Genomic DNA, 24778 nt, shown 5'->3' on the forward strand with positions numbered 1-24778 from the left:
TTGATCATAATGGGCACAATTTGACCTGCAGCACACAAACTAAAAGTCATAACTGGGCTCTTTAGTTACTTTTGTTTTAGGCGGTGAACTCATTGCATTCCACGTTCGCTTTGAATAGAAGGTCGGTGATGGAATGTCATTTGCCCGCCAGTCTTGGGCGCAACTGTACAAACGGTTACTGAGGCAGAATTAAGATTGGCTTTCCTGAAAGTGTATCCGCAGAGAGCAAATGGTCCGGATGGAGTCCCTGGCCACATCCGATTCAGATTCAACTTTAATTGTCATTGTCATTGTCAGTGTACAGTACAGAGACAACGAAATGCAGTAACAATAACTCAGCCTTCAACATCATGATCCCATCCTCTAAAACATGTGCAGATCAGCTGACAGAGTTACTCACATACATCTTTAACCTCTCACTACTCCATTCTGAGGTCCCCACCTGCCTCAAAAAGGCCACTATTATCCCGGCACCAAAGAACAGTAAGGTAGCGTGCCTTAATGACTATTGTCCAGTGGATCTGACATCCACCATCATGAAGTTATTATGAGTGACTGGTGATGGCACACATTAACTCCAGCCTGCCAGTCAGCTTAAATCCACTGCAGTTTGCTTACCGTTGCCACAGGTCCACAGCTATCTCCTTGGCCCTAAACTCAAATATGAAACAATTAGACAACAAGGACCTCCTACTTTAGACTCCTATTCATCAACAATAACTCAGCCTTCAACATCATGATCCCATGCAAACTCCTCTTCGGGATATAAGAATGAGCTCCCTCCTCTACCACTGGATTCTCAAAGTTTTGACCCACAGACACAATCAGCGAGAATCAGTGATCCTCTACAATAACTCTCAACACTGGTGCCCTGCAAGGATACGTTCTCAGTCCCCTACTATTCTCTCTTAACACTCATGACTGTACGGCCAAATTCTAATTCCACCTACAAATTTGCAGATGACACCACTGTCTGTGGTGGGCTGAATCACGATCAATGATGAGACAGAGTACAGGAAGGAGATAGTGATCTTAGTGACATAGTGACAGGATAATTACTTCTCCTTCAATGTAAACAAGACAAAGGAGCTAGTTATTGACAAGCATTGTGAAGTACATACTCCAATCAGCATTAATGGTACGGATGTAGAAATGATTTAAAGCTTCAAATTCCTTGCTTTTAACATTACCAATGTTCTGTCGTGGACCAAGCACATTGATGCAACAGCCAAAAAGGTATACCAACTTCCTGGGGAGTTTGACATATTTCCCATTTCTCTTACAAACTTCCACAGATGCATCGTAGAAAGCATTCTGCTGGGTTGCATCACAGCCTGTTTGGGAACAGCTCTGTCCAAGACCGTGAGAAATTGCAGAGGGTTGCAGATAAAGCCCAGTCCATCACACCGACCAGACTTCCTACCATTGACTTAATCTACACTTCACACTGCCTCGGAAAAGCAGCCAACACAATCAAAGACTTGTCCCACCGCAATTATTCCTACTTCTCTCTTCTCCCGTCCGGCAGAAGGTACAGAAGCTTGAAGGCACGTACTGTCGGACTCAGGAACAACTTCTTCCCCTCCATTATCAGGCTTCTGAATGGCCCTAAGCTAGGCCATAAGCTAGGTTACGGTTCTGTTCACCTCTGCAGCATTGAGGACATTGGATTTTGTCTAAGGAACTGATGTGCTACAATGCTGAGAACTATCTCTGCACTGTAGCTTTCCCTTTGCTTTATCTATTGTACTTTTGAACTGATTGTATCTTTAAATGGCTTATCTGATCCATTTGGATAACGTAACTCAAAGCTTTGCACTGTACCTTGATGCATGTGACAATAATACACAACTTAAATAACTGTGGGCTCATCCTTTACACGGGCTTTTGGAATATTACAAGGTGTATGAACTCCATTTGGACCAACACTTTTCCTTTGTTCATTTTGAATAATTAGTTATTGCATTGTGATTGTGACACAATTGACAGACCTTCCAGTTTGCTTGTGGCAAAGACAGACTGAAAACTTGTTGTCAAATGGCATAAACTGCACCGAGAATGATGATAGGACATAGTGTAGTTTAAAATGTAATAGGCAACTGAATGTAATAGTTTCCTTCAATTTTCCTTAATTTAGTCCTGCTTTCCAAAAGTGTTACAGGATCAATGTACAGCCAGTTCCTGGGTTATGAAATGGTTCTGTTCCTGAGATTCATCACCCACATTTTTTGTAAGTTGGAAATGAACAAAAAGCATTCAGGAGAAGATTGTAGAAACAACCGTGATGGGTGAGCCAGCTGGCATCAGCCAGCCTCACTGACTCAGTGAATGAGTGAATGATGGTCTGCTCAGTGCTATCAGTTTTACTTGGCCTGACCCAACTCCCCAATTGTTGTGGCTTGTTGTGGAAATGCCCCATTCATATCTGGCAGAACTTGCCTAAAGCAGCAGGCAAATCCATCGCCATACAAACCTGTGAACAGCTGTCACGGTGGCTGAAAAATACTAATTCCAGGCAAAAATATTATCTCTGCCTCGGCAGCATACAGCTACACAGCCAGGCTTTGACATAGTTATCTTCAAATCATGTGGTTCACTTTACACTCACCCGTGAAGCTCTGCTGTAATGTTAGTGAAGCTTGACTTGTTTTTAAAAAGTAGGTGTTCCTTACTCAACACCAATTGTTGTTGACTTAGAGCCAATAGCATTGCGCTACAATGAGAGGAAAGGGAGAAATTACTAGGTTGATTAGTCTTAAATGAGTCCAAAATTAAAATTAAATCTGGGCTATTCAAACGTGATGTCAGGAAACACTTCTTACAAAGAAAATTTATGGAAATCTGTAGCTTCTTTGCCCAAAGCGCAGTTTAAGCTTGGAAGAAGGTTTGGGCAACTGGGGATAGTTAGGTGCTGTGTGGATGGGGTGAAGGTCAAACAATAATATGAAAACAATCTTCAGAGGTTTTCCTTCCACAGAAGAACTAGTTTAGAATTACAGATGCAGATCACCCATGAACTCATTAAAAGTCTGGTCTTGTTCCTTCGTTGACAAGATGTTATTCACCCACAGGGTAGGGTAATTTTGTTTTTAGCTATATGGTTTTACTTAACAGTATATGCACTGTCAGTAATTTGCTTTTGAGGGTCAGGGGGGTGATTTTAAACAAACCTTTTTATACCATATGCATTGTGGTTACCATCGAGGCTGAATGGATCAGCGTAGTGCAGGTTGTCTCGAGTTTGATTGTCTAATTAAAATGCGTCTTTTGTTCAATATTTGTAAGATGTTTCATTTAATTAAAAAATAGAGTGGGTGGTATTTTCGGATTATATGGATGTTTTTGTAATGATAAAGTGCTGAAATGGTCTGACATCGAATCAATCTCTCGCCCTAAAGCGAATTAATAACCCAACAATGTAACTTGTGATGAAGTAATTAGCCATATTTGCTAACAGTGCTCTGTGACACTGCAACATCAAGTATTGTAGATGACTGTAATTCAGTCAGCAAACAATGACAATAAATCCATTTACTTACATTGTGTAAATTAGGGTAGGGAAATATTGGGTATTAATTATATATGAAACTAGACCAAGTGCAGACCCGTTGGGTCTGTACCCCCAACGTGCGGTTGTGGGGGGGAGACGGCATGCAGCATCACACACACTTGGGGGAGAGGATGGGGGGGAGAGGAGGGGGGGGGGGAAGAGGAGGGAGGGGGGGGGGAGAGGAGGGGGGGGGGAGGGGAGAGGAGGGGGGGGGAGAGGAGATGTGGGAGGGAGGAGAGGGGGGGAGAGGAGAGGTGGGGGGGGGGGAGAGGAGAGGAGATGTAAGAGCGTAGAGGAGGGGGGGGGGGGGAGAGAGAGTGCCTTTTTATTTCAACCCAAACCCCCCAAACAACCATTTGCAGGCAGTGCTTTTTTACTTTAACCATATTTTCATTTTCAAACCACATTAAGGGTACTTACTCACAGTTGTGTGTACATGTGTTCAGTGTTATTCACAGCTCAGAGAAACGTGACCCTCTGCCTTCCTCCAGCTTGCAGACTAATTGAGGCACACCACTTCCTGGTTTTATAGTCCATCCCCACTGCCGCCAGCGGGGGCAGCAGAGAGAATGGGGAATTTTGTAAAATCATTAATATCTCTGTCATTTTTCATCGACTGGAAAAATCCTCGGCACACATGCAGCGGAGGGGGGCTCTGAGCGAGGTGGCCAAAAATGACGGCCGTAGGTGGCAGCGTTCTCGGAAATCGCAGCACAGATCGCCAAAACCGGTCAAGAACAGACTTTTAGTAATATAGATTGTTGACTGAAAGCCAAACCATATATGTGCATTAATGAGAAATATGGTTTAAATGTTTGATATACATACTTAAATGGGCTTTCTAGACCACTTGTTTTGGAACCAACCTATCAGCAAGTTTGCTGGTAAAATTGATATGGGAATTTATGCACTAGTATATGCATTATCAGTGATTTTCTTATGAGGGTTTATAATGTGAGTTTTAAACACCACCTCTCATTTCCAGTCAGGAACCCCAACAGCCCTTCCAGTAGCTCTTCGAACCTTGTCCATCGCTTTCGGTCCTTTCGATGTGGCCTCTCCATCAGTGAGACCAAGCAGAGGCTATCTCACCATTTACTTGTGCTCTGTCTGTCAGGGCCTACTGGAACTCCTGGTTGCAAGCCCTTTTAATTTCCCTTCCCATTTATAACCTATCTGGCCTCCTCCACTGCCAGAATGAGGCCACATGAAAACTGGAGGAACAGTATTCTGTTTTGGGTAGCCTTCAACCTATGACATGAGCATTGAATTCTCCGATTTCAGGTAAATGTTACCTCCTTATCATCTATTCTCTCTTCCACTCCCCTCTTCCTTCCCCCCCCCACCCCCACCCACATTGTACATACCTTTCCTTCCACTCCCCCTACCTCCATTACACAGTTATCATTACCTGTTAAACGACTATGGCGGTGGAAGGAGGCGAAGGGGAGGGGAGTGCAGGTAGAAGTTACTCCAGCGAAAAACATTTCACCAAGGCTTACGGGATCTTCCAGTTGCCAACCGTTTGCACTCCCCTTCCATTTCCATACTGACCCTTCTGTCATGGGCCTTCTCCATTGCCAGAGTGGGGCCACACGGAAATTGGAGAAACAGCACATCAGACTTTGCTTGTGTAGCTTACATCCCAGCAGTATGAATGTTGAATTCTCCAATTTAAAGTAACTTCTATCTACATTCCCATCCCCCCACCACTGCCACCCCCCCACCCCCCCCTTGTTTCCTTCCTCCACCCTCGTCGTTTAACCAGTTCCACAGTTCACCACATTGTATCCCTCTTGAGATCACACTTTCGACAGGTTAACAATGAGTCTAACAAGGAACTACCCTGCCTGAGATCATTTGTGGCCAACCCTGATTGGTCTGGATCTTTTCTCACCTTCAGCTCTTCATTTACCCTCCCGTTCCCCTCCCTCCATCCTCCAATCCCCTACTTTCAGTCGGAAGAAGGGTCGGGAGCTGAAACGTCGCCTAACCTTTTAATCCAGAGACGCTACCTGACCTGCTGAGTTACTCTAGCATTTTATGTCTATCCACCTATCACTTGTCAGTTCTTGTCTCACGCCTCCCCCTCCCACCTCTTTAATAGTTTTCTCTCCTCTACTTCAAGAAGGGTCCTGACCAGAAGTGTAGTCTGTCCTTTTCACTCTGCAGATGCTGTCTGGCCTGCTGAGTTTCTCCAGTGCTTTGTTTTTTTAAAATATTTTACATACAATGGAGGCTGAGTGCTTTCATGTAGAGTCGGTTGCCTCTGGGTGAAGCCAGTGGGGCATTATAAGGAGAAATGAAGATGGCTAAGGGGAATGAAGAGGGGACTGATGAAGGTGGGGATATTGGGAGTGGTGAAGCCTGTTGTAGGATATTGAGAGCTGTGAAACCTGTTTTGGCATATTGAGAGGGGTGAAACCAAATTTACGATTATGGAGAGTAAAGGCATGGTGGAATTTTAAAGTGCAGATCAGGGTCAAATTAGTAAGATTGTAGACAGAATTCTTGCCAAGAAAAGTGATGGAATTATCAGATTGAGAGTGGGATTGTTGTAGTTGATGAAATAATTCAATTTTTTCCCCAAGCTTAGTTGCCGTTACTTCTGCTTTTCCAATGCTGGATGAAAACTAACTGTAACAACTTTGAGACGATGATGTGAGTTGGGGAATGACGGTTATTCTTGGCACTAATGATTTGCAAATGTTCAACTATATGGATGGAAGTGCAGACAGAAAATATGCGAAGGGTAGAAACAAGGAACTGCAGATGCTGGTTTACAAAAAAAAAAGACACAGTGCTGGAGTGATACACCGGGTCAGGCAGCATCTCTGGAGAACATCGATAGGTGACATTTTGGGTGTACCCTTCTTCAGACGTGTAGGTAACGTTTTGGGCCAGGACCCCTCTTCAGAAACTATGAGAGCATGTTAACTGGAACAGAAGGGTAAAATTCAATAGCATTTTCTCCAATTTCTGCAGTGAAGGAATATTTACAACGTTCCATTGACGCAGAGTAATTTTGAGTTGTACTAAAAGCTTACACGCTGTTATAATGTAAGCGCTACAATTCATGTTTAAAGAATTCTAAATAATTTTCAACAACCAAATAATAATTTCTATAATTGATTCTGAGTTTATTTCACTATATGAAACTGTAGTAGGACTAATAGCAATTTTTTTTCCTTTTACAGAAGCAGCTATCTCAGGCCCTGGAGGATGTTGGCAATCACAAGTTAAAAGCACAGACAGTAAGCACCACGCTTTTATGTTGCAGTGACTGAGTGTCCATAGAGGAGGAAACTTCCTACATTGCACACTTGAATTGATGTGGATGCGCAAAAGACTTTTAATGATATCTGAAATGGAGTTGTGACATGCTGATATGTGAGGCAGTGCAAAGTGCAAATTTTCAGAATTCATCAAGATTTTTGATCTTTTAAAATCAGATTATATTCTGATCAAAATCTTTATAAGCCATATGGGAGTTCGTGGAGTTGATTTTTTTTTGGATGAATTGAAATGAACTTCTATTTGGTGTGTGTTTCAGGGTTATGCATTTATTTTTCAGATATGCAGTTAGAAACATAAAATAGGTACAGGAGGAGGCCATTCGGCCCTACGAGCCAGCACCGCTCTTCATTGTGATACTGGCTGATCATCCACAATCAGTAACCCGTGCCTGCCTTCTCCCCATACCCCCTGATTAGTTGCTGCTAATAATTTCCCCCTTTACTAGTCATGATCTCTGAAGCTTCTTTGCTTCAAAAAAAAGGAAACTCTACTCTTCAGGTCCAACTTTGTGATTGAAATCTGAAATGCAGTATCATTGTACATCTTATCTGCAGCCTCTATAATGCTTGCTTCCTCAAATTGAATGGCCGGAATTGGACGTAGCATCTAGTCGTGGTCCACTGGTTATTGGTCCATGAGTTCCAAAATTAATGAGGAGGACCTTATCTGAAATTGCTACTCCTTATTCTTCATATCTCAGAGTCAGTCACATTTTAGCATAACCTTTATACTGCGTATGATCTCATGTAATAACTTGTTTAAGAAAGAACTGCAGATGCTGGAAAATTGAAGGTAGACAAAAATGCTGGAGAAACTCAGCGGGTGAGGCAGCATCTATGGAGCGAAGGAATACGTGACATTTCGGGTCGGGACCCTTCTTCAGACTGATGTGGGGGGGGGGGGCGGGAAGAACAAAGATATAGGCGGAGACAGTGGGCTGTGGGAGAGCTGGGAAGGGGAGGGGAAGGAGGGAGAAAGCAAGGACTACCTGAAATTGGAGAAGTCAATGTTCATACCGCTGGGGTGTAAATTACCCAAGTGAAATATGAGGTGCTACTCCTCCAATTTGCGGTGGGACTCACTCTCGCCATGGAGGAGGCCCAGGACAGAAAGGTTGGAATGGGAGGGGGAGTTGAAGTGCTGAGCCACCGGGAGATCAGGTTGGTTAATGCGAACTGAGCGGAGGTGTTGGGCGAAACGATTGCCAAGCCTGCTCTTGATCTCACCGATGTAGAGCAGTTGGTACCTAGAACAGCGGATGCAATAGATGAGGTTGTAGGAGGTGCAGGTGAACCTCTGCCTCATCTGGAAAGACTGCTTGGGTCCTTGGATGGAGTCGAGGGGGGAGGTAAAGCGACAAATGTAGCATTCCTGCAGTTGCAAGGGAAAATACCAGGGGAGGGGGTGGTTTGGGTGGGAAGGGACAAATTGACCAGGCAATTACAGAGGGAGCGGTCTCTGCGGAAAGCCAAAAGGGTAGGAGATGGGAAGATGTGGCCAATGGTGGGATCCTGTTCGACGTACCCCACAAAGAAGCAGGCATAGCGAGGAGAGGTAGGTGTTTGTAGATTACCTCAAATATTTCCATTTTAAATTATTTCGATTGCCAGGGTGAGGCATCAGAATTATTTTTTATTGTCTGCTCCCCTATATTATGATACAAGAAGAGATTGAGACTGACTAGGCAGCATCATAGGGAATATTTGTTACTAGAGAAAAATGTTTAAACTGTTGTTGAAGACATTAGAACTGAGCCCTTAAGAAAGATTTAAGGTAATCGGGCAATGGCATTGATATTGAGAAAGGGAAATAATGTTTAATTTATTGGGAGTTTCTTGAAGTAACATGCTGTGGATGACGATGAACTTGCTGAAATATTGTATTTGGATTTCCAGATGGAGCATCAAATGGTGCATAACGAGATGGTGCCCCTTCTAAACTAGTCAGATTTTCCTCCTCTTGAAGTAACATGCTGTGGATGACGATGAACTTGCTGAAATATTGTATTTGGATTTCCAGATGGAGCATCAAATGGTGCATAACGAGATGGTGCCCCATCTAAACTAGTCAGATTTTCCTCCATTTGGCACACATGTCTCATAACTGGCAGTGCAGGCTCGAAGGGCCAAATGGCCTCCTCCTGCACCTATTTTCGATGTAACTTCCTATCCATGTACCTGCCCAAGTGTCTAATATAGTACCTGCCCAAATTACCTCCTCGGGCAGCTGGATGCATATACCACCCTCTGTGACAACGTAGCTCCTCTGGTTCTTCTTATTAGGGAAGTATGTGGGAGAAAGAGATGTAAATATGCTACGTAGTACATAGTGAAATATCCAGTAGATCATGGAGTGTCAGTGGAGAGAATAAAACTGGGTTTATATTATAGATGCATAACCTTACAGCAGAATTGGTCAATTTTGATTAAAATAGAGCAAGCAAGTTTCCTGAAATTGTTTGATCTGCAAGGGCAAGAACTTCCAGTTGTCTGTCACTTCATTTCCTATCCAACATCCACCCTGACCTATCTCTCATTGACCACCAATGCAGCTTCAACAAAAAACACTGTAAGCTTGTGGGGCAGCATCTCGTTTTCCTTCTCGCCATATTTCAACTTTTGAACTCAATACAGCTCAGTCATACTTTCACTTATGTTGTTTTCTCTCTTTCTAATCTCTCTCTCTCAGTCAGATGACTTCTTAAACATTCAGATCAACTTGGCACACCCTTCCTCAAAGTATTCCCATTGACCTATTCACCTCTACTTCACTCTTTGCAATGTAAAATTCACATGTGTACTAACTTTTCCAGTTCTGATAGGGAGATTATGCCCTGCTTATATAGCATTGCAATCATATCTGTGTACAGTATTGGTCGTCATTTTTAAGGAAGGGTATAAATTAATTGAAAGCAGTTTTGAGTATTTTATTAGACTAATATCTTGAATGGATGAGGTAATTGAAAGGTTGGACATGTTAGATTTGTTTTGGTTGGAATTTGGAGTGAATAAGGTGGAGGTGAGGCAAATTGTTTCTCTGTGAGTTATGAGTCTTTGAATATTTTTGTGGTGGAAGTCGATAAAGATTTCATCAGCATGGGAATGAAAGGTAAATCCGGGTGGCTGAAAATGCAGATTTGGTGTTGCAGTCAACTTTAATTTTATTAAATGGCAAAGCAGGCTTGAGTTGCTTATTCCTGATGTTAGTTCCTCTGCTTACCTGTGTATGTTCATGGAGTCCTGATGAATCAGTTCAGTTCAATTTGGTTTATTGTTACGTGTACCGAGGTACAGTGAAAAGCTTTTGTTGTGTGCTAAACAGTCAGCAGAAAGACGATACATGATTACAATTGATCCATCTATAGTGTATAGATACATGATAAGGAATAACATTTAGTGCACTATAAGCCAGCAAAGTCTGATCAAGATTAGTCCGAGGGTTACCAATGAGGTAGACAGTAGTTCAGCACTACTCTCTAGTTGTGGTAGGATGATTCAGTTGCCTGATAACAGCTGGGAAGAAACTGTCCCTGAATCTGATGGTGTGCATTTTCACACTTCTATACCTTTTGCCTGGTGGTAGAGGGAATAAGAGGGAGCGGCCAGGGCGTGACTAGCCCTTGATTATGCTGCTGGCAGCGTGATGTATGAGTGGAGTCATTAGAAGAGAGGTTGGTTTGTGTGATGGTCTGGGATGCATTACAATGTGCTGCAATTTCTTGTGGTCTTGGATGGAGCTGTTCACAAACCAAGCTGTGATGCATCCTGATAAAATGCTTTCAATGGTGCATCTGTAGAATCTGTATTGACATGGGTATTCTTAGAAACCCTAATTGGTATTCTTAATTGATAACTAGTATATCAATTAAAACTGCAATTAGAATAACCATTTAAGTAAGAAATTCAAATACTTTTCATGATTTTTATTCATGAAATAATGCTCCATTCAGTTCCTAAACGTATCTTATGTTGTTTGGTCAAATATTTCTCATATATTCCTACTTAAAATTATATTAATGTTTTGTGACAAGCATTGGTTTTCATTACCTCAAAATGTCCCAAAGTGCTTTAAAACCAATGAAGCACTTAGTTTGCAATATATGAAATATTGCATTTCAATTAACCCTAGTATGGTTCCCGAAATAATGATCAGATAGTCTCTTGGTACAGAGATAACATTGGTGAGAAGATGGGAAAGAGCAGCCTTGTTATCTAAAATGATGCCAAGTGATCTTTTGTGTTATCTCAGTACAGTGCTGATTTGGCAGCCAAGATTATTTGAAGTGAGACTTGAGGCTACAATATTTTAATTTGGGTATGACCATCAGTGTATGGTTTTACTGCACAAGATGACAATCTAAAATCATGTAGACATTTACAGCGTGTCTCCTTTGACTGATCAATGTTTAAACTTTCCCTTTGTCTCTCAATAAAGTGTATTGATAGACAGCTCTGATCTTCTGCCTTCATTCCACGCAGTTGGTATCTAAGTTCAGACCAAAATCATGAATAAAAATCATGAAAAGTATTTGAATTTCTTACTTAAATGTTCATTCTAATTTCTGTTTTAATTGAAATATAGATTATTAATTATCAATTAAGAATACCAATGAGGGTATCTAAGAATACCCATTCACCTTCTGAATTTCACTCTAAAATTTGCAACATCAGCTTCTTCCTCCCACTGTCCAAAGTTGAAAATCTGAGAAAACTTGTTTTAAGTATCACAAGCGGCCAACGGGTTCAGGAACAATCACTTGTAAATTCAGAAGATTTTTCTTTGTTAGCGACCAAATTTATGATAAAATTAACATTTCCTCTCCACTTGTTTGTGTTACCATTGTGTTGAAAAACCACAATTAAAGATTGTAGGAGGAAAGGCTCTTGAAATCATTACATTTTTTCATTCATAATCTGTCATACTACGTTTTGTGCAAAACACCATTTGTCACCCAGTGAAAAATTTGCAAAGTTTGTCTTCTGAAATTGAACCCCAAGATTTTTGCCCAAGCATGTATGTTATTACAATTCCTGACATTCGCAGACTAGTTTCCTTAATCTGTCAGGGTAGAATCCAAAAAATCAGGGTCTGTCCAGCCATTATTTGAACTTAGATGTTAAGATGTTTTGAAGTTGAATTCATAATTTTGTTTTTTAATGCCTTTACAGAATTGGGCAAATTTAGAAAATAATGAGGAATATTGCAATAGACCAGTTGAGCTATTTGTCACTTTAACTTATGGGCAGATCATGGGCAGATGATAAACAGAGGAAAATGTTTTGCGGTAAAATTGTACAAGAGGACAATCTGCCTTGCTTGTCTTTATATTCTTTCATTTTTTAGATTTTTATTCTCTTACTTGCTTGGGCTATTTGGATTATAATGGTAACTAATTTTCCTCCAGTGAATCTGTAATAATAAATGGCTTGCACACCTTATATAAAAGTATGTTGTTTCCTGCTACCAACCTAATTAACATTATGTGATTTGAATTAAAATGAGAGTTCAGTGTATACATGACCAGATATTGTTAAGGAAAATAATGTATGACAGCACAAAACGGAAAAATAATTTTGAATAAGGTGTTCAGGGTAATATATGAATACAATGAAATGAACAACTTACCCAAGAGGAGTTGCCTTCAGTCTAGAGATGACCAAACGTGCTTCAGATCCAGCTATCAGCACTGAATGCGAGTTGCTGAGGCAGACATTAGATATCATCATGTTTGGAAAAAGCTTATTTGTCACAATGCAATCTTCACCTTTTTTTAAGAACGTTTTCTCTTTCGTGCCACAGACACCAAAGTATTAGATCAATTAAGCATGATGGACTTTATTTTCCAGCATTTGAATTAAAAATGATTCAGTTATTCCAATCACATTTCCATCAGACAGTGAAAGGTCACGAAAGGGCCTCATTGGTGAGTTCTTCCTTAATTAGAGAAGCCAGCAATGAGAGATGCAGACATAACAATTTCATGTTCTAAGAACTTATTAAAATTCCAAAACTATCTTTGCTATTTCAAGCAACTACAAATGTGCTCCAGGTATATTCTAGGTCGTGGAATCCAAGAGATTCAGTATTAAGTAGTTTCTAAAAAAATCAAACAGTATCTTGGCTGAGAAGAATTTCTACAATGAAATTCAGCTCACTAAAGTTGAAGTTGAACTCATTCACGTGTATTGATTGCTAACTTTATAGAAGAATAATTGTTAATAGGCTATCGAGCAGGGGTTCCCAACCTTTTTCATTCCGTTTACCCCTGGCAACTTTAATAGCACATAACAATGTTATTTCACTTATTTATGAACAACTAATGGAGAACAGGTACACGGTATACCAGAACCAAACACAGTCAGTCAATGAGAAAAAATATGTACAAATTTAGAATCAACAAATTTACCCCCTGGGTAGGCGAAATTTACCCCAGGTTGGGAACCCTTGCTACAGAGAATCTTTGGTGATCAACATAAAAATGGTGACAAATATGAATCATAATTGCTGACAAATTTCAATAGATTGTACAGATAGTGAGAAACTTTTGTCCTTCATATGTGTCTATAATCAGAGAGCATAGGTTTAAAGTAAAGGTTATCAGAATTAGAAGAGTTGAGGAAGAAAAGACTCAAATAACATTTAAAGAGTGTTAAGATGAGTAGATGAGAAAAGTATTTAGGTCAGAAGGGTGGCATGGTAGCGTAGCGGTAGAGTTGGTGCTTCACAGCCTCAGAGACCCAGGTTCGATCCTGACTTCAGCTGCTGTCTGACTGCTGTCTGTGTGTTCTTCCCGTGACCTGCGTCGGTTTCCTCCAGGAGCTCAGGCTTCCTCCCACATTCCAAACCTACAAGTTTCTGGCTTGATTGCTTTGGCATAATTGTAAATTGTCCATTGTGTGTGTAGAATAGTGTTAGTGTGCAGTGATTACTGGTTGTCATGGACTCGATGGGCTGAAAGGTTTGTTTCCGTGTTGTATCTCTAAACTAAACTAAAGCTAAACTTCTTGCAATGGCATGGTATCGAAGACAATTTCCTGAGTGCTGGTTAATGGGATTAGTATTGATAGGTACTTGATAGCTGGCATGGAACTATATGCTGTAGGGCCTGCTTCCTTATTGCATGAACTATTGTATGAACTGTATGATAAATATCTTATCTATATTTTGAGTTTCTTCCAAAGACAAGGTGTGAATACAGCGATAATGGTTAATTGGCAATTCAATGTGATGGGACCTTTTTACCCGGCTGCATTTGTTATTGTTCAGCATGTTCACAATATATATTCTACAAGTTCCCTACCTCCTCTTCTGCAGTACTTAAATATATGAAATCAGTGAATGATGTTGAGCAAAAAGCAAAATACTGGCGATGCTGGATTTTAGCCCATGCACTTATTCACTTCAGTGTGTAGTCTCTTGTGCAAACATGTTTTGTATTCTTATTGCTTTCTGGATAAAATAGTTTATCCTAATTTGTTATTGGATTTGTTAAGTCACTATTATCTATTTATGGAGTACAGTTTCTTTTCGCCAAAGCGATAAAAGTCTGTATCTACCCTACAAACCTATTTGTAATTCAATTGCCGCCTCTTGGTCACCTTAATTTCAAACGAAAATAGTAACTTTAATGTTAAAAAATATTTCTTGCTTTATCCATTAGCCATTTGGATTTTTAAATTAGACAGCATATCAACTTTGATCAGTATATTCAACATTATTTAGATATTTTTAATCCTCACTGTGATAATGAAAGAGTCGATAGATAATGGGAGAAGTCAGGTTGGTTAGTGTATGTTTGGTGTGGGTGATGAGGGGTGGCAGGTTAATGCATACCTAAGTTCCCAAGGGGTATCCTGGACTAAAATAATTGGAATAGAGATGCTGCAGTGGGCTGAGCTCTCAGGATTGGCACTGAAAGTCCAGCTAGTAGCAATATTGGTTATTGATTTTGTTTTCACGTTGAGGTGAAATTGAACTGATGTGTCAACATGGCTCACAGATGGAACTTGGGGGTAAAGCGGACTTTGTTATCCTATTCTCATTGTTTAAGTCATTTGTCTAACAATTTCAAAACTGCCGTGAAAGAGAAGCCATAATTTAATTTGAATGGAGTTGTATCATTTTGATATTAACATGGCAAGCATACAGCAATTAGTTACAAATGGCTGGAAATATTAAGGATAATTTCAGCTCCCCTTGATTAGCATGCTGAGTGGAGCAGTAATGTAAAATGAAGTGGCTCCAGCTAATATGAAGGAGTTTATGTTCCATTCCTGCCAATCTGCGCGTTTAATGCTCTCAATTTGAATACTGGGCGAGGCTCTTGCCAGGCTACAGTAGTAGCTGTTTTAATTAAAAAGTCAGGAACATTTACATTTTGTTAATACTGCGCAGAGCAGAGAAAGATTGAATGAAAAGATGATGTTGTTTTTTTTACACTTTACATGCTGATGGTTGCAATGTGAGTCATTGTGTTGATAACACACGTCAATTACATACGTACAGCTTTTATTTTCTCTCAGCCAAGCTGATGTACGTAACTTTTCTGGAGCAGCTCCTTTGGGGCCAAAGAGTGTGATTATAAATTTTGAAATAGATTTTAAAGAGAATTACTGAAAAATGCACAGTTTGCTCAACATCAATGTTTCAGATGCTGTGTTTCAGCTGAAGGGGCAGAGACCACACGAGAGAAGTTGCTTGTGCAGGACTGGATGAGGTTTAGAGAGGAGGTTAAATGTCAAGGATCTGTATTATTTTGGCTTCTAAAATATATTTCTAAAGTAGATTGTTTTTACAACATTTGACAATGGCTTGACACTTCTCAAGGTTCAGAATGGTGCCTTACAGTCACAGCGTTGCACATCACAGAAACAGGCCCTTCAACCCACTGTGTTCATGTTGACCTTTTTTTCCTTTCTATGCTCGTCCCATTTGCCTGTGTTAGCACTGTATCTCTCGCCTATTCAGGTCTCTGGATGCCACTTTTTTCTACAAGATAGAAAATGCATTTTACAACTCTTGCCATATTATAAAATACTGGGGAATAATATACATGTGCTGAACAATATATTAAGATCACAAAATGTCAGAGGTTTTTAATAAATAAAACTTTAGGCGTTGTTCAGGCTAAAGAATCACACGTCCCTAAGGCCAGTAGGAGACTTCCTGGGATCCAAAGAATAGAATTTGCAATTATCCCAGATATTATATTGAGTGAAGAGATATATTTGAAAAAATGACTGGGTACTGCCACGTGGTACATACATAAAAACAGACTTGGAGAACAAACCAATATGCTTTATGTATTGTTTGTGGCAAGGAGAATTTACCTGGAGAGAAAAAAGATTTATCTGCATGTTTCAAAAATATAATCTGGTGGCCGTCTCGGAGATTCTTTGAAAAGATGGTGAAGTACGCGTGCATTCTAAGAAATTATTTTGGCGCACAGGAGTTTACAATGAAGAATTAGTGTGAAGGATGGATGGGCACATTACAAATTAACTGGAAGCAAAACTGCCGATATCTTTCTGTGATTTGAAGTGAGCTGTGATGTCTGACATGATCACTTCTTTAGTCTATATTCAACCATAGGCAACCAATTCAACCAATTTTGTGATAAAATCAAAATAAAGGGGATAGTTAATTATTTACAAACTAGGGGAAGCTGTAAGTAGATATCACTGAGATGGTGGAATTGCTAAGAAATTGCAGATGGAAGTGTAATATGCCATTTAGTTGTATTTATAAATGCATTTATATTTTAAGTAAACCAGAAATTATTTTCAGATGGGTGCTTGCGACAGTAGAAAGACTTAATTGATATTAAAGAGAGCAATTTGAATGTTGAAAACTTAAAAACGAAGAGTGTTGCACTTTTAAATATAACCACACAAGGTGTAGAATATTAAACATACATAAATTATCAGCAAAGCCTCAGGGTACTGTGGGCAATAAGCTTCTGCACAATTTAAGAAGGATTTTGAGGTTTAGGAGAAAGTATAGTACAGATGCATTAGGATGCTACCTGGTATGAAGTGTATATATGATAAAAATGTATGAAGTCTGTATTTTTCAGACTTCCAACACATTGCCCTATACACTGTTTTGTTTCAATGTGAAAGATGTATTAAGAATATGAAAGGGTGGAAGAGGTTGAATAGAAACAGACTACTTTATCATTAAATTCTATGCAGGAATAACAGCAATCATTTGCAAATAAGATAAAACTCAAAAGGAATGAAACAAAATTATTGAGAGCTCTAATTGCCATGAACAAAGCCAGAATTTTATTGCTAACTTGGGTATAATTAATGTTTAATTTTTCACTGTTTACGTAAGTCGATACAAATATTATACCTTGTCATTTTGAGTTTTAAATGATCTAAATCTGTAATATTAACTGATTCTTGGTTAAGGCTATATAAATTGTAACTAATTGGAAAGGGTAGCAGCTTGCCACATTATCCTGCTCTTCTGCAGTTCTCCATCTTTTACCCATTTTAACACTGGCCCATCGCATACTTAATTTCTTAAATTTTTGCATACTTCGGATCTCCTTGGTGTAAGGACAAGTGCACAACAATTACAGATTCCTGCAATATCTAAATGCTGTATCCCCTGATGTTGAGAGATTACAAATTTCCACAATCTCCCCAAATGCTGTTTGAGCTTTTCCACGCCTTTAAAGTACAGCACTTGAGTCCGCATCCTTAATTCACCAAAGCATCAGATTATTTATAGCCTGGAATTAACCCTCTACATTCTCGAAGATGCTAAAATTATGTAGTAGCATTTTGCGCAGGTTTATGTGACCTCCAGATATAAAGTCCTTGTATACACTCTTATTCACCAGTTCACTCTTTTCCCAGCCTGCTTTCACCCTGTTATTCATCGTAACTTATTTTTCTTTTCACAGCCCAGACCATCACGCAAACCAACCTTCTTCCATTGACTCCATTTACACTTCACGATGCTTCGGCAAGGCCACTTACATGATCAAGGATGAGTCTCACCTAGGCTGAGTCTCACTACCTCTTCTCCCCTCTCCCATCAGGCGATAGGTACAGATGTTTGAAAAAGTATACCTCCAGATTCAGGGACAGTTTCTGTAATCAGAGACTGGGGCTGTAATCAGACAACTGAACGGTCCTCTCATTAGCTAGAGTGCGGTTCTGATCTCCCATCTATCTCATTGGAGACCCTGGAACTCTTTGATCGGACATTATTGGACTTTGTCTCGCACTAAATGTGAAACCCTTTATCCTTTATCTGTACACTGTCAACGGCTTGATTGTAATCATGACAGTCTTTGATTGGATATCACACAAACAAAAGCTTTTTATTGTACCTTGATGCACGTGACAATAGTAAATTAAACTAAACTAAACTAAACCCTACATCTCACAGGTACTTATTTCTCAGTACAAACCTCTGAAGTTTTAATTCCAGTGATTGACCGACAAGCAAGAGTTGACTAGCTTGGCCTATGCTGGTTGGTTTTGAGGGGTGATATTAATGAAACATGATTCCAGGAGAAGAGAAACAGAGTTATGGGTTGAAGACTCTTTATCACAACATCTATGTCTTAAAATATTAACCTGTCTCTATTCCCAAATGTGGCCTGATCTGCTCAGTATTTCCAGCATTTTGTATCTTTAGTTTAGAGTTCCAACATCTGCTGTTTTTAACTTTTTTAATTTACGTTTCTGAGGGAACTGAACAGAGTAAATTTCCAATATCTGGGAGTAATATCAAGGCTTTTATATCAACATAAATTGTTTGTATTATGTAAATTATACCTTTGGTATAAGACATTCAGAACTTTGCTGTTTTGAGTAATTATATTAACAGATTATTTCTAAATATATTTTATGGTCCATAGATAACCTATTTGGCCTATTATGTGAAGCTTTATGTCGGTAAATCAAAGTAGTTTTATTAGTTGATTGCAATGCAAAAAGGGCAATTAGATAATTGTTTATAGTTTATTATTTTTTTTTAGTTGTTGACAAATACAGACACTCTCATTTCATCTTTGGTCTTTGACCCTCAGCAATATTTTCATGACCTTGAATCCCTTTTCTGGTTTTCTCTTCCTTGGGGTATTTCAGACGACATATGAACTTTAACTGAATTGCCTTGATGACAGATCACTAGATCTAGCTTGGATACGTAAGATATTGCAGATGCTGGGATTTTGAACACACTGCAAGTTATTGGAGGAACTCGTAGAAACAAGGAACTGCAGATGCTGGTTTGCAAAAAAGAACCACAAAGTATTGGAGTGACTCAGCAGGCCAGGCAGCACCTCTGTAGAACATGGGTAGGGGTTGTTTTGGGTTGGGACCCTCCTTCAGAATTAGAAGAAGGTTGATGACCCGAAACATCACCTAACCATGTTCTCCAGAGATGGTGCCCGTGTCCCAGAAATACTCCAGCATTTTATGTCCTATTGCTGCAGGAACTCAGAAGACAGGCAGTATCTGTGGATGGAAGTGGACTGACAACGTTTCCCGTTGAGTCTGAAAATGAGTCTGACCCAAAACGTTGTCTGTCCATTTCTCTCCACAGATATTGCCTGGGTGAGTTTAAAGATACAGCATGGAAACAGGCCTTTCAGTCCACCGATTCCACGTCAAACATCGATCACCGATTCACACGAGTTCTGTGTTACCTCACCATTCTCCCAGGCTCTGGAACTCCCTCCCCAACTGATCCGCAATTCCGTGTCCCTCACCATCTTCCAGTCCCGCCTCAAGACCCATCTCTTCACCTCTGCCTATCCTTAGCCCCACGTCCCCCTCCCTTTTCATCTGTGCATTAATTGCCTCATATTGTGTTTTGAATTGAATTCTGTCTTTACTTTGTGTACTAGTCATGTCTCTACTATTTATTTCATTCCCCTTACATGTTTTTCCTCTACATGCTAAATTTTTGTAAGGTGTCCTTGAGACTCTTGAAAGGCGCCCATAAATAAAATTAATTATTATTATTATTATTCTCATCCATTCTCGACAAACTGGGGGCAATTTTACAGATGCCAATTAACCTACAAACCTACACGTCTTTGTGATATGTGAGGAAACTGGATTACCCCGAGGAAACCCATGCAGTCACAGGGAGAACGTGCATACTCCAGACAAAGAGCACCTGAGGCAGTTTCGAACCCGGTTCTCTGGTGTTATCAGGCAGCAGCTCTACCAGCTGTGCCACTGTGCCTTGATCCAGCGTGATCAAATTAAGATACACTCTGTCTTTTTTTTCATCTGGCGATTGTCGTATTCAGGTCATTTGTTGGTTTCTAATATATTATTGTGGTTAGTTGATGGAGAATTTTTTAAACTAATATCTTTGTATAATATTGTTTGTGGATGTGGAAGTTTCTTGGATCAGGGAGAACAGTCTTCCACTGATGAGCATATCTAGTGAAGTTGAATGGGAGATAATATTTTGTGTATAAACATAAGACAATCCAGGACAGAAAATGATATGAAAGTGAAATCTGAAATTGCAGAAGAGGAAAAAGAAAGCAGAACTGATTATAAAAGACACAAAGTGCTGGTCACAGACCACCTCTTTTGGTCTCGTCACACTTTCTCTTTTTGAAACTTAAAACTTGTTTCATTTCTGAGCTTTCCTGGTTCTGATGAAATATCTTAAGTTGGAGCAATTAACGCTATTTCCATCTGTTCTGATCCTGCCTGACCCGCTGAGTGGCTCCAACAATTTCATGTTTTTATTTCAGATTTCCAACCTGCAGTTTTGGCTTTTGATTTGGAGTTGGATGCGAGGCTCTGCTTTTATTTGTGCTTTTCAGTATTAACCTGTTATTTAAATGGACTGTGGATCTGTCTATTGTCGACTGTTGTATACAATACTGATATTTTTTTAGGATAAATAGGAAAATAAAACTTTTCTTTCTTTCTCACATTGCAAGTGATCAGAATTTCTTCTTTTACGATACATCCCATTACAATTTTGGTAAATCTTCTGCTTCTGGAACTTACTTTTGAAATATTTCATTTATTCTCCTTCTGAAACTCATTATGTTTAAAAGGGGGCTATTATACGACACAAGAATGGGAGAAAAATGAGCATTTTAGTTAAATTTGCATGAAATTTCTGTTCAACTTAAGTGTGAATGATGCATTCAACACTTATTCCACATTGTGTCCTAAATACTAACCTGATTCTTGGATTAGCTGGATATGAGATAATACGCAGAAATCAAATTAATGCAGAAACAGAACCGGAAGAGGCCCCCCATTGGAACAGGATATCAAAATACTGCAGCTGGTTGGACCATCTTATTGTTCGTATATAATCAAACGTTCTTTGGTCTACGAAGACCACTTTATTTGAAGGTTAAGGAAGATCTTGGTGAAGGTTGGAATAAAAGCAGAACCTGCTGGAATCACTGAGCAGATTGTATAACAGCTCTGTTGAAAGAGAAACAGTTTAAATATTTCAGTCCTGAACCCTTTGTCAGATCAAGGATGAAATGTTTTTCTTTCCACATGTACAGCTTGACATGCTGAGTATTTCCAGCATTTTCTTTTAGTATTTCAGATTCATAGTGTCTATAATTAATTTTCACATTTTTATGAAAGTAGTATTCATTCTAGACTCCCTTGCATTCAAAACAACTATTTACATTCTGGATCATTTATCTGTGCAGTTGCCATTATTGCTCTTTAACAGACCAAATGTAAAGCAGCGAAAATATCACTAAGTTTGGCAGAGCAGAACAGGGAAAAGTTTGCAGACGTTGAATGGACTTTTAATCCACCGTTTCTGAAACTTACTTTTGAAATATTACATTTTCTTCTCCTTCTGAACCTCATTATGTAAAAAAGGTGCTATTATATGTCACAAGAATGGGAGAAAAATTTGTATTTTAGTTAAACTTGCTTGAAATTTCTGTTCAACTTTCATTTTAAATCCTTTCATTTTGTAGTTATATCAGACATTCCATTTTTCTAAGTGGACTGTGGTTTTAGAGGACTAAAGCACTGACCACTGTGCTGGACGTAGTGCACATCAAGACTTTCAATTATCTTTTGATTATAGTGCAGTGTATGAGTGATTACTTCTGATGCCTACCACATTCTTCACAAGGTAGTAAATAACTATGTTGTTCATATGTGAAAGTCCCTGTCACACGATGAATGAGATAATAATTATCAAGCTTTATCTTACATATATTACAATGAAAGAAATTAATCATTTTTTCTTTGAAGAGATGAAATGAAATAAGGTATTTAGGCTGGAGGCCGTTTTACCTTGTATTTCTAGATAAATATCTCAACATTGAACAAATGTGGTCAAGCAAAAATGTAATATATTGTGAAACTGATACAAATAGTTAAAATCATGATTTGTTCAGGAAGTTTAGTGTGTCCCTTCTGAAACGGGTTGTTTCAATAATTCATCATGCAACATGTCTTTAAAGAAGAGAATTTCAATAGACCACTAACAATTTGGTGCTGTGTGTTTCTTAATTTTTGTATCACCCACCTGAATTGAGCAATTACTTCAGAACTGAAGATGTTTGGACAATCAGAAGAAAGGTGTGAAATCAAAAGTGTATGAGCTGTTCATTTCATGAAGGGGGTTCCCTTCAGAATTCATGGATTGTTCTGCCTGCACTTACATACTGTTGATGTACTTGCAGAATAAGGTTGAAATGCACGGGTGCCCAATTTACAAAATGCACAATGAAAATGAGCATAAAGCCAAATTGAAATTTAATCTATTCTTGCATCTAGTACAGTACATGCAGAAAAGGAATAATTTTGACTGAAAAATCAAAAATCATGCCTTCTATTTTTATTAGACAATAGGTGCAGGAGTAGGCCATTAGGCCCTTCGAGCCAGCACCGCCATTCAATGTGATCATGGCTGATCATCCCCAATCAGTACCCCGTTCCTGCCTTTTCCCCATATCCTCTGACTCCGCTATCTTTAAGAGCCCTATCTAGCTCTCTCTTGAAAGTATCCAGAGAACCGGCCTTCCACAGAGAATACTCACTATATCTTAAATTTTATATAATAGAAACAACCCATTTAGTTCAACTAGTCTGTGCCATTAATTATACCTCACCGGAGTTTTCTGATCCTTTTTTTCAACTAAACCCTGTTGAAATACTGATCTTGAAAATCGAAAGAAACTAGATCATCGAAATATGAAATAGAAAATACTGGAAACTCAACAGATTCAGAAGTATCTGTGGAAGGTAAAAAAGAAAAAGCATTTTGAATTGAACAAATTTTGTTAGAATGAGTGAAGATGAGTAAAGCTTAGTGCTGGAGTTACTCGAGCACTTTGTGTTTTACTCAAGATTCCAGCATCTGCAGTTCCTTGTGTCTCCAAGAATGCAAACAAGTTCATTTTGAGTTTCAGAGAAGATTGAAGAGATAGGACAAATAAATCATCTTTGCTTGGTTCAGGTTAGAGTTGCCATGTGGTTACATTGCAGAGGTCATCCAGGGAAAGTGAGTTAGCTCTAGTTATAGATTTCAATATTCTGTCTAGAAAGTTGCAATGTGCTATACCTCAAGTTGATGTTGGACCTCATTGTAACAGTGCAAGAGACCACAGACAAATAGGTCAGAGTGGGAAGTGGGATGAAGAATTGAAGAGATTGACAAAACGGTGATCTAAGATGCTCCCATATACTGAATGCAAGTGCTTTGCAAATTAGGTATTTCAGATCCAGCACCTTTGTAGACGAGCAATATCAATTGGCTGTCAGAAACAATGGATGTGGTAATCGGGAAATTAAATACGCGTCAATTTTTTTTCATCTGTTGACTTTCTTTAGATTTGAACAGAGTTCTACATAAACTCTTGAGAATCAACTTTTTGGGCAACCGTGACTGGTTTGCAGAATGGCTAAATTGGGATGTAAAAGAATTGACAGAGCAAACCAAGGGGTTGGACTGAATGCTCCTTGATCGAAGACAATGTCTGTCAGATAGAGTTAAGTAATATTGGGAGTTAGTGTAATTTTTTATTTGATGCCAAGTTATACAAGCAAAATAAGGTATGAGATATTAAATACAACAGCTATTTAAATCCAATGTTGCATGAAAGAATTGCTCAGTAAAAACACCCTTTTGAATACAATTTTTTCAGTTTATATTTTCCTAATTGAGTAATGCTCAACTTTTTTCAATGTATTTTTTCATTCTTTGATAGTTCAAAAATCCATCTAATATTTTTGTATGCTGCTCCCCTTTTGGGCCTAGTCCAAATAGAACTGAACTCTATATTACTACCAAATGGATTTACATATTAATCCCTTGTATCTCATTTACCAAGTGTTTCAACCATTTTCTGTTATCCACGAAGATAGCTGACCAATCAAAAGGATCCAGAGCTAATCAAATTCAAAGATCAAAACTGTTAGTGAGATGGAATGAAATCTGAATTTAGTCAATGTTATAAACAGCTTCCAAATCCGCTGGTACTAAGCACCTTGGAAATTTGTGACATATTGCAGAAATATTTCAGATGAAAGGCTAACCAGAAACTGGCCCGGAGGGCTTGATATAATTAGCAATGTGTTTAATTATTTTTCCGGTTCCTTAGCTTAAAAGTAGCGGTTCTCTTCATTTGTTTAAAAAAAATCCATAAGATTATTCATTTGGAGACCATTTACAAAAATAATTTTTATATTTTGTATTCCAAATTTACTGTGCAGAAGTAGAAATCGTAGGTAGTCATTTGAATTCTTGGCTAGACAGTACAGTGGCAGCCCACGGGGCATTCAGCTGGAACCTATTTGTTTTCTGTTGTCAGTGTAGAACTGGAGAGCATTTCACGAAAGTAGAATTGCAGTGCTGGTTATGAATGCTTTATTAACCTTCCCTGCAACATCCTTAGACCCATTGTGTAATCCAAGAGTTTTTTGATTTTGGAAGAGGACA

The 24778-nt window shown here is 39.1% G+C and overlaps 1 protein-coding gene across 2 annotated transcripts in view; it reads left to right on the forward strand.

Moving 5' to 3' along the window:
• The window catches only part of mad1l1 (mitotic arrest deficient 1 like 1), a 649913-nt gene that overhangs the window by 182358 nt on the left and 442777 nt on the right, over positions 1-24778 (forward strand). For both annotated transcript variants that reach the window (XM_033040804.1, XM_033040805.1), the window contains exon 13: positions 6748-6804. In XM_033040804.1, the coding sequence (XP_032896695.1) occupies positions 6748-6804 (57 nt within the window). The remainder of the gene's footprint in view (positions 1-6747; positions 6805-24778) is intronic.

The sequence above is a fragment of the Amblyraja radiata genome, chromosome 22 (genome assembly GCF_010909765.2).
Source record: "Amblyraja radiata isolate CabotCenter1 chromosome 22, sAmbRad1.1.pri, whole genome shotgun sequence".
Taxonomy (NCBI): Eukaryota; Metazoa; Chordata; class Chondrichthyes; order Rajiformes; family Rajidae; genus Amblyraja; species Amblyraja radiata.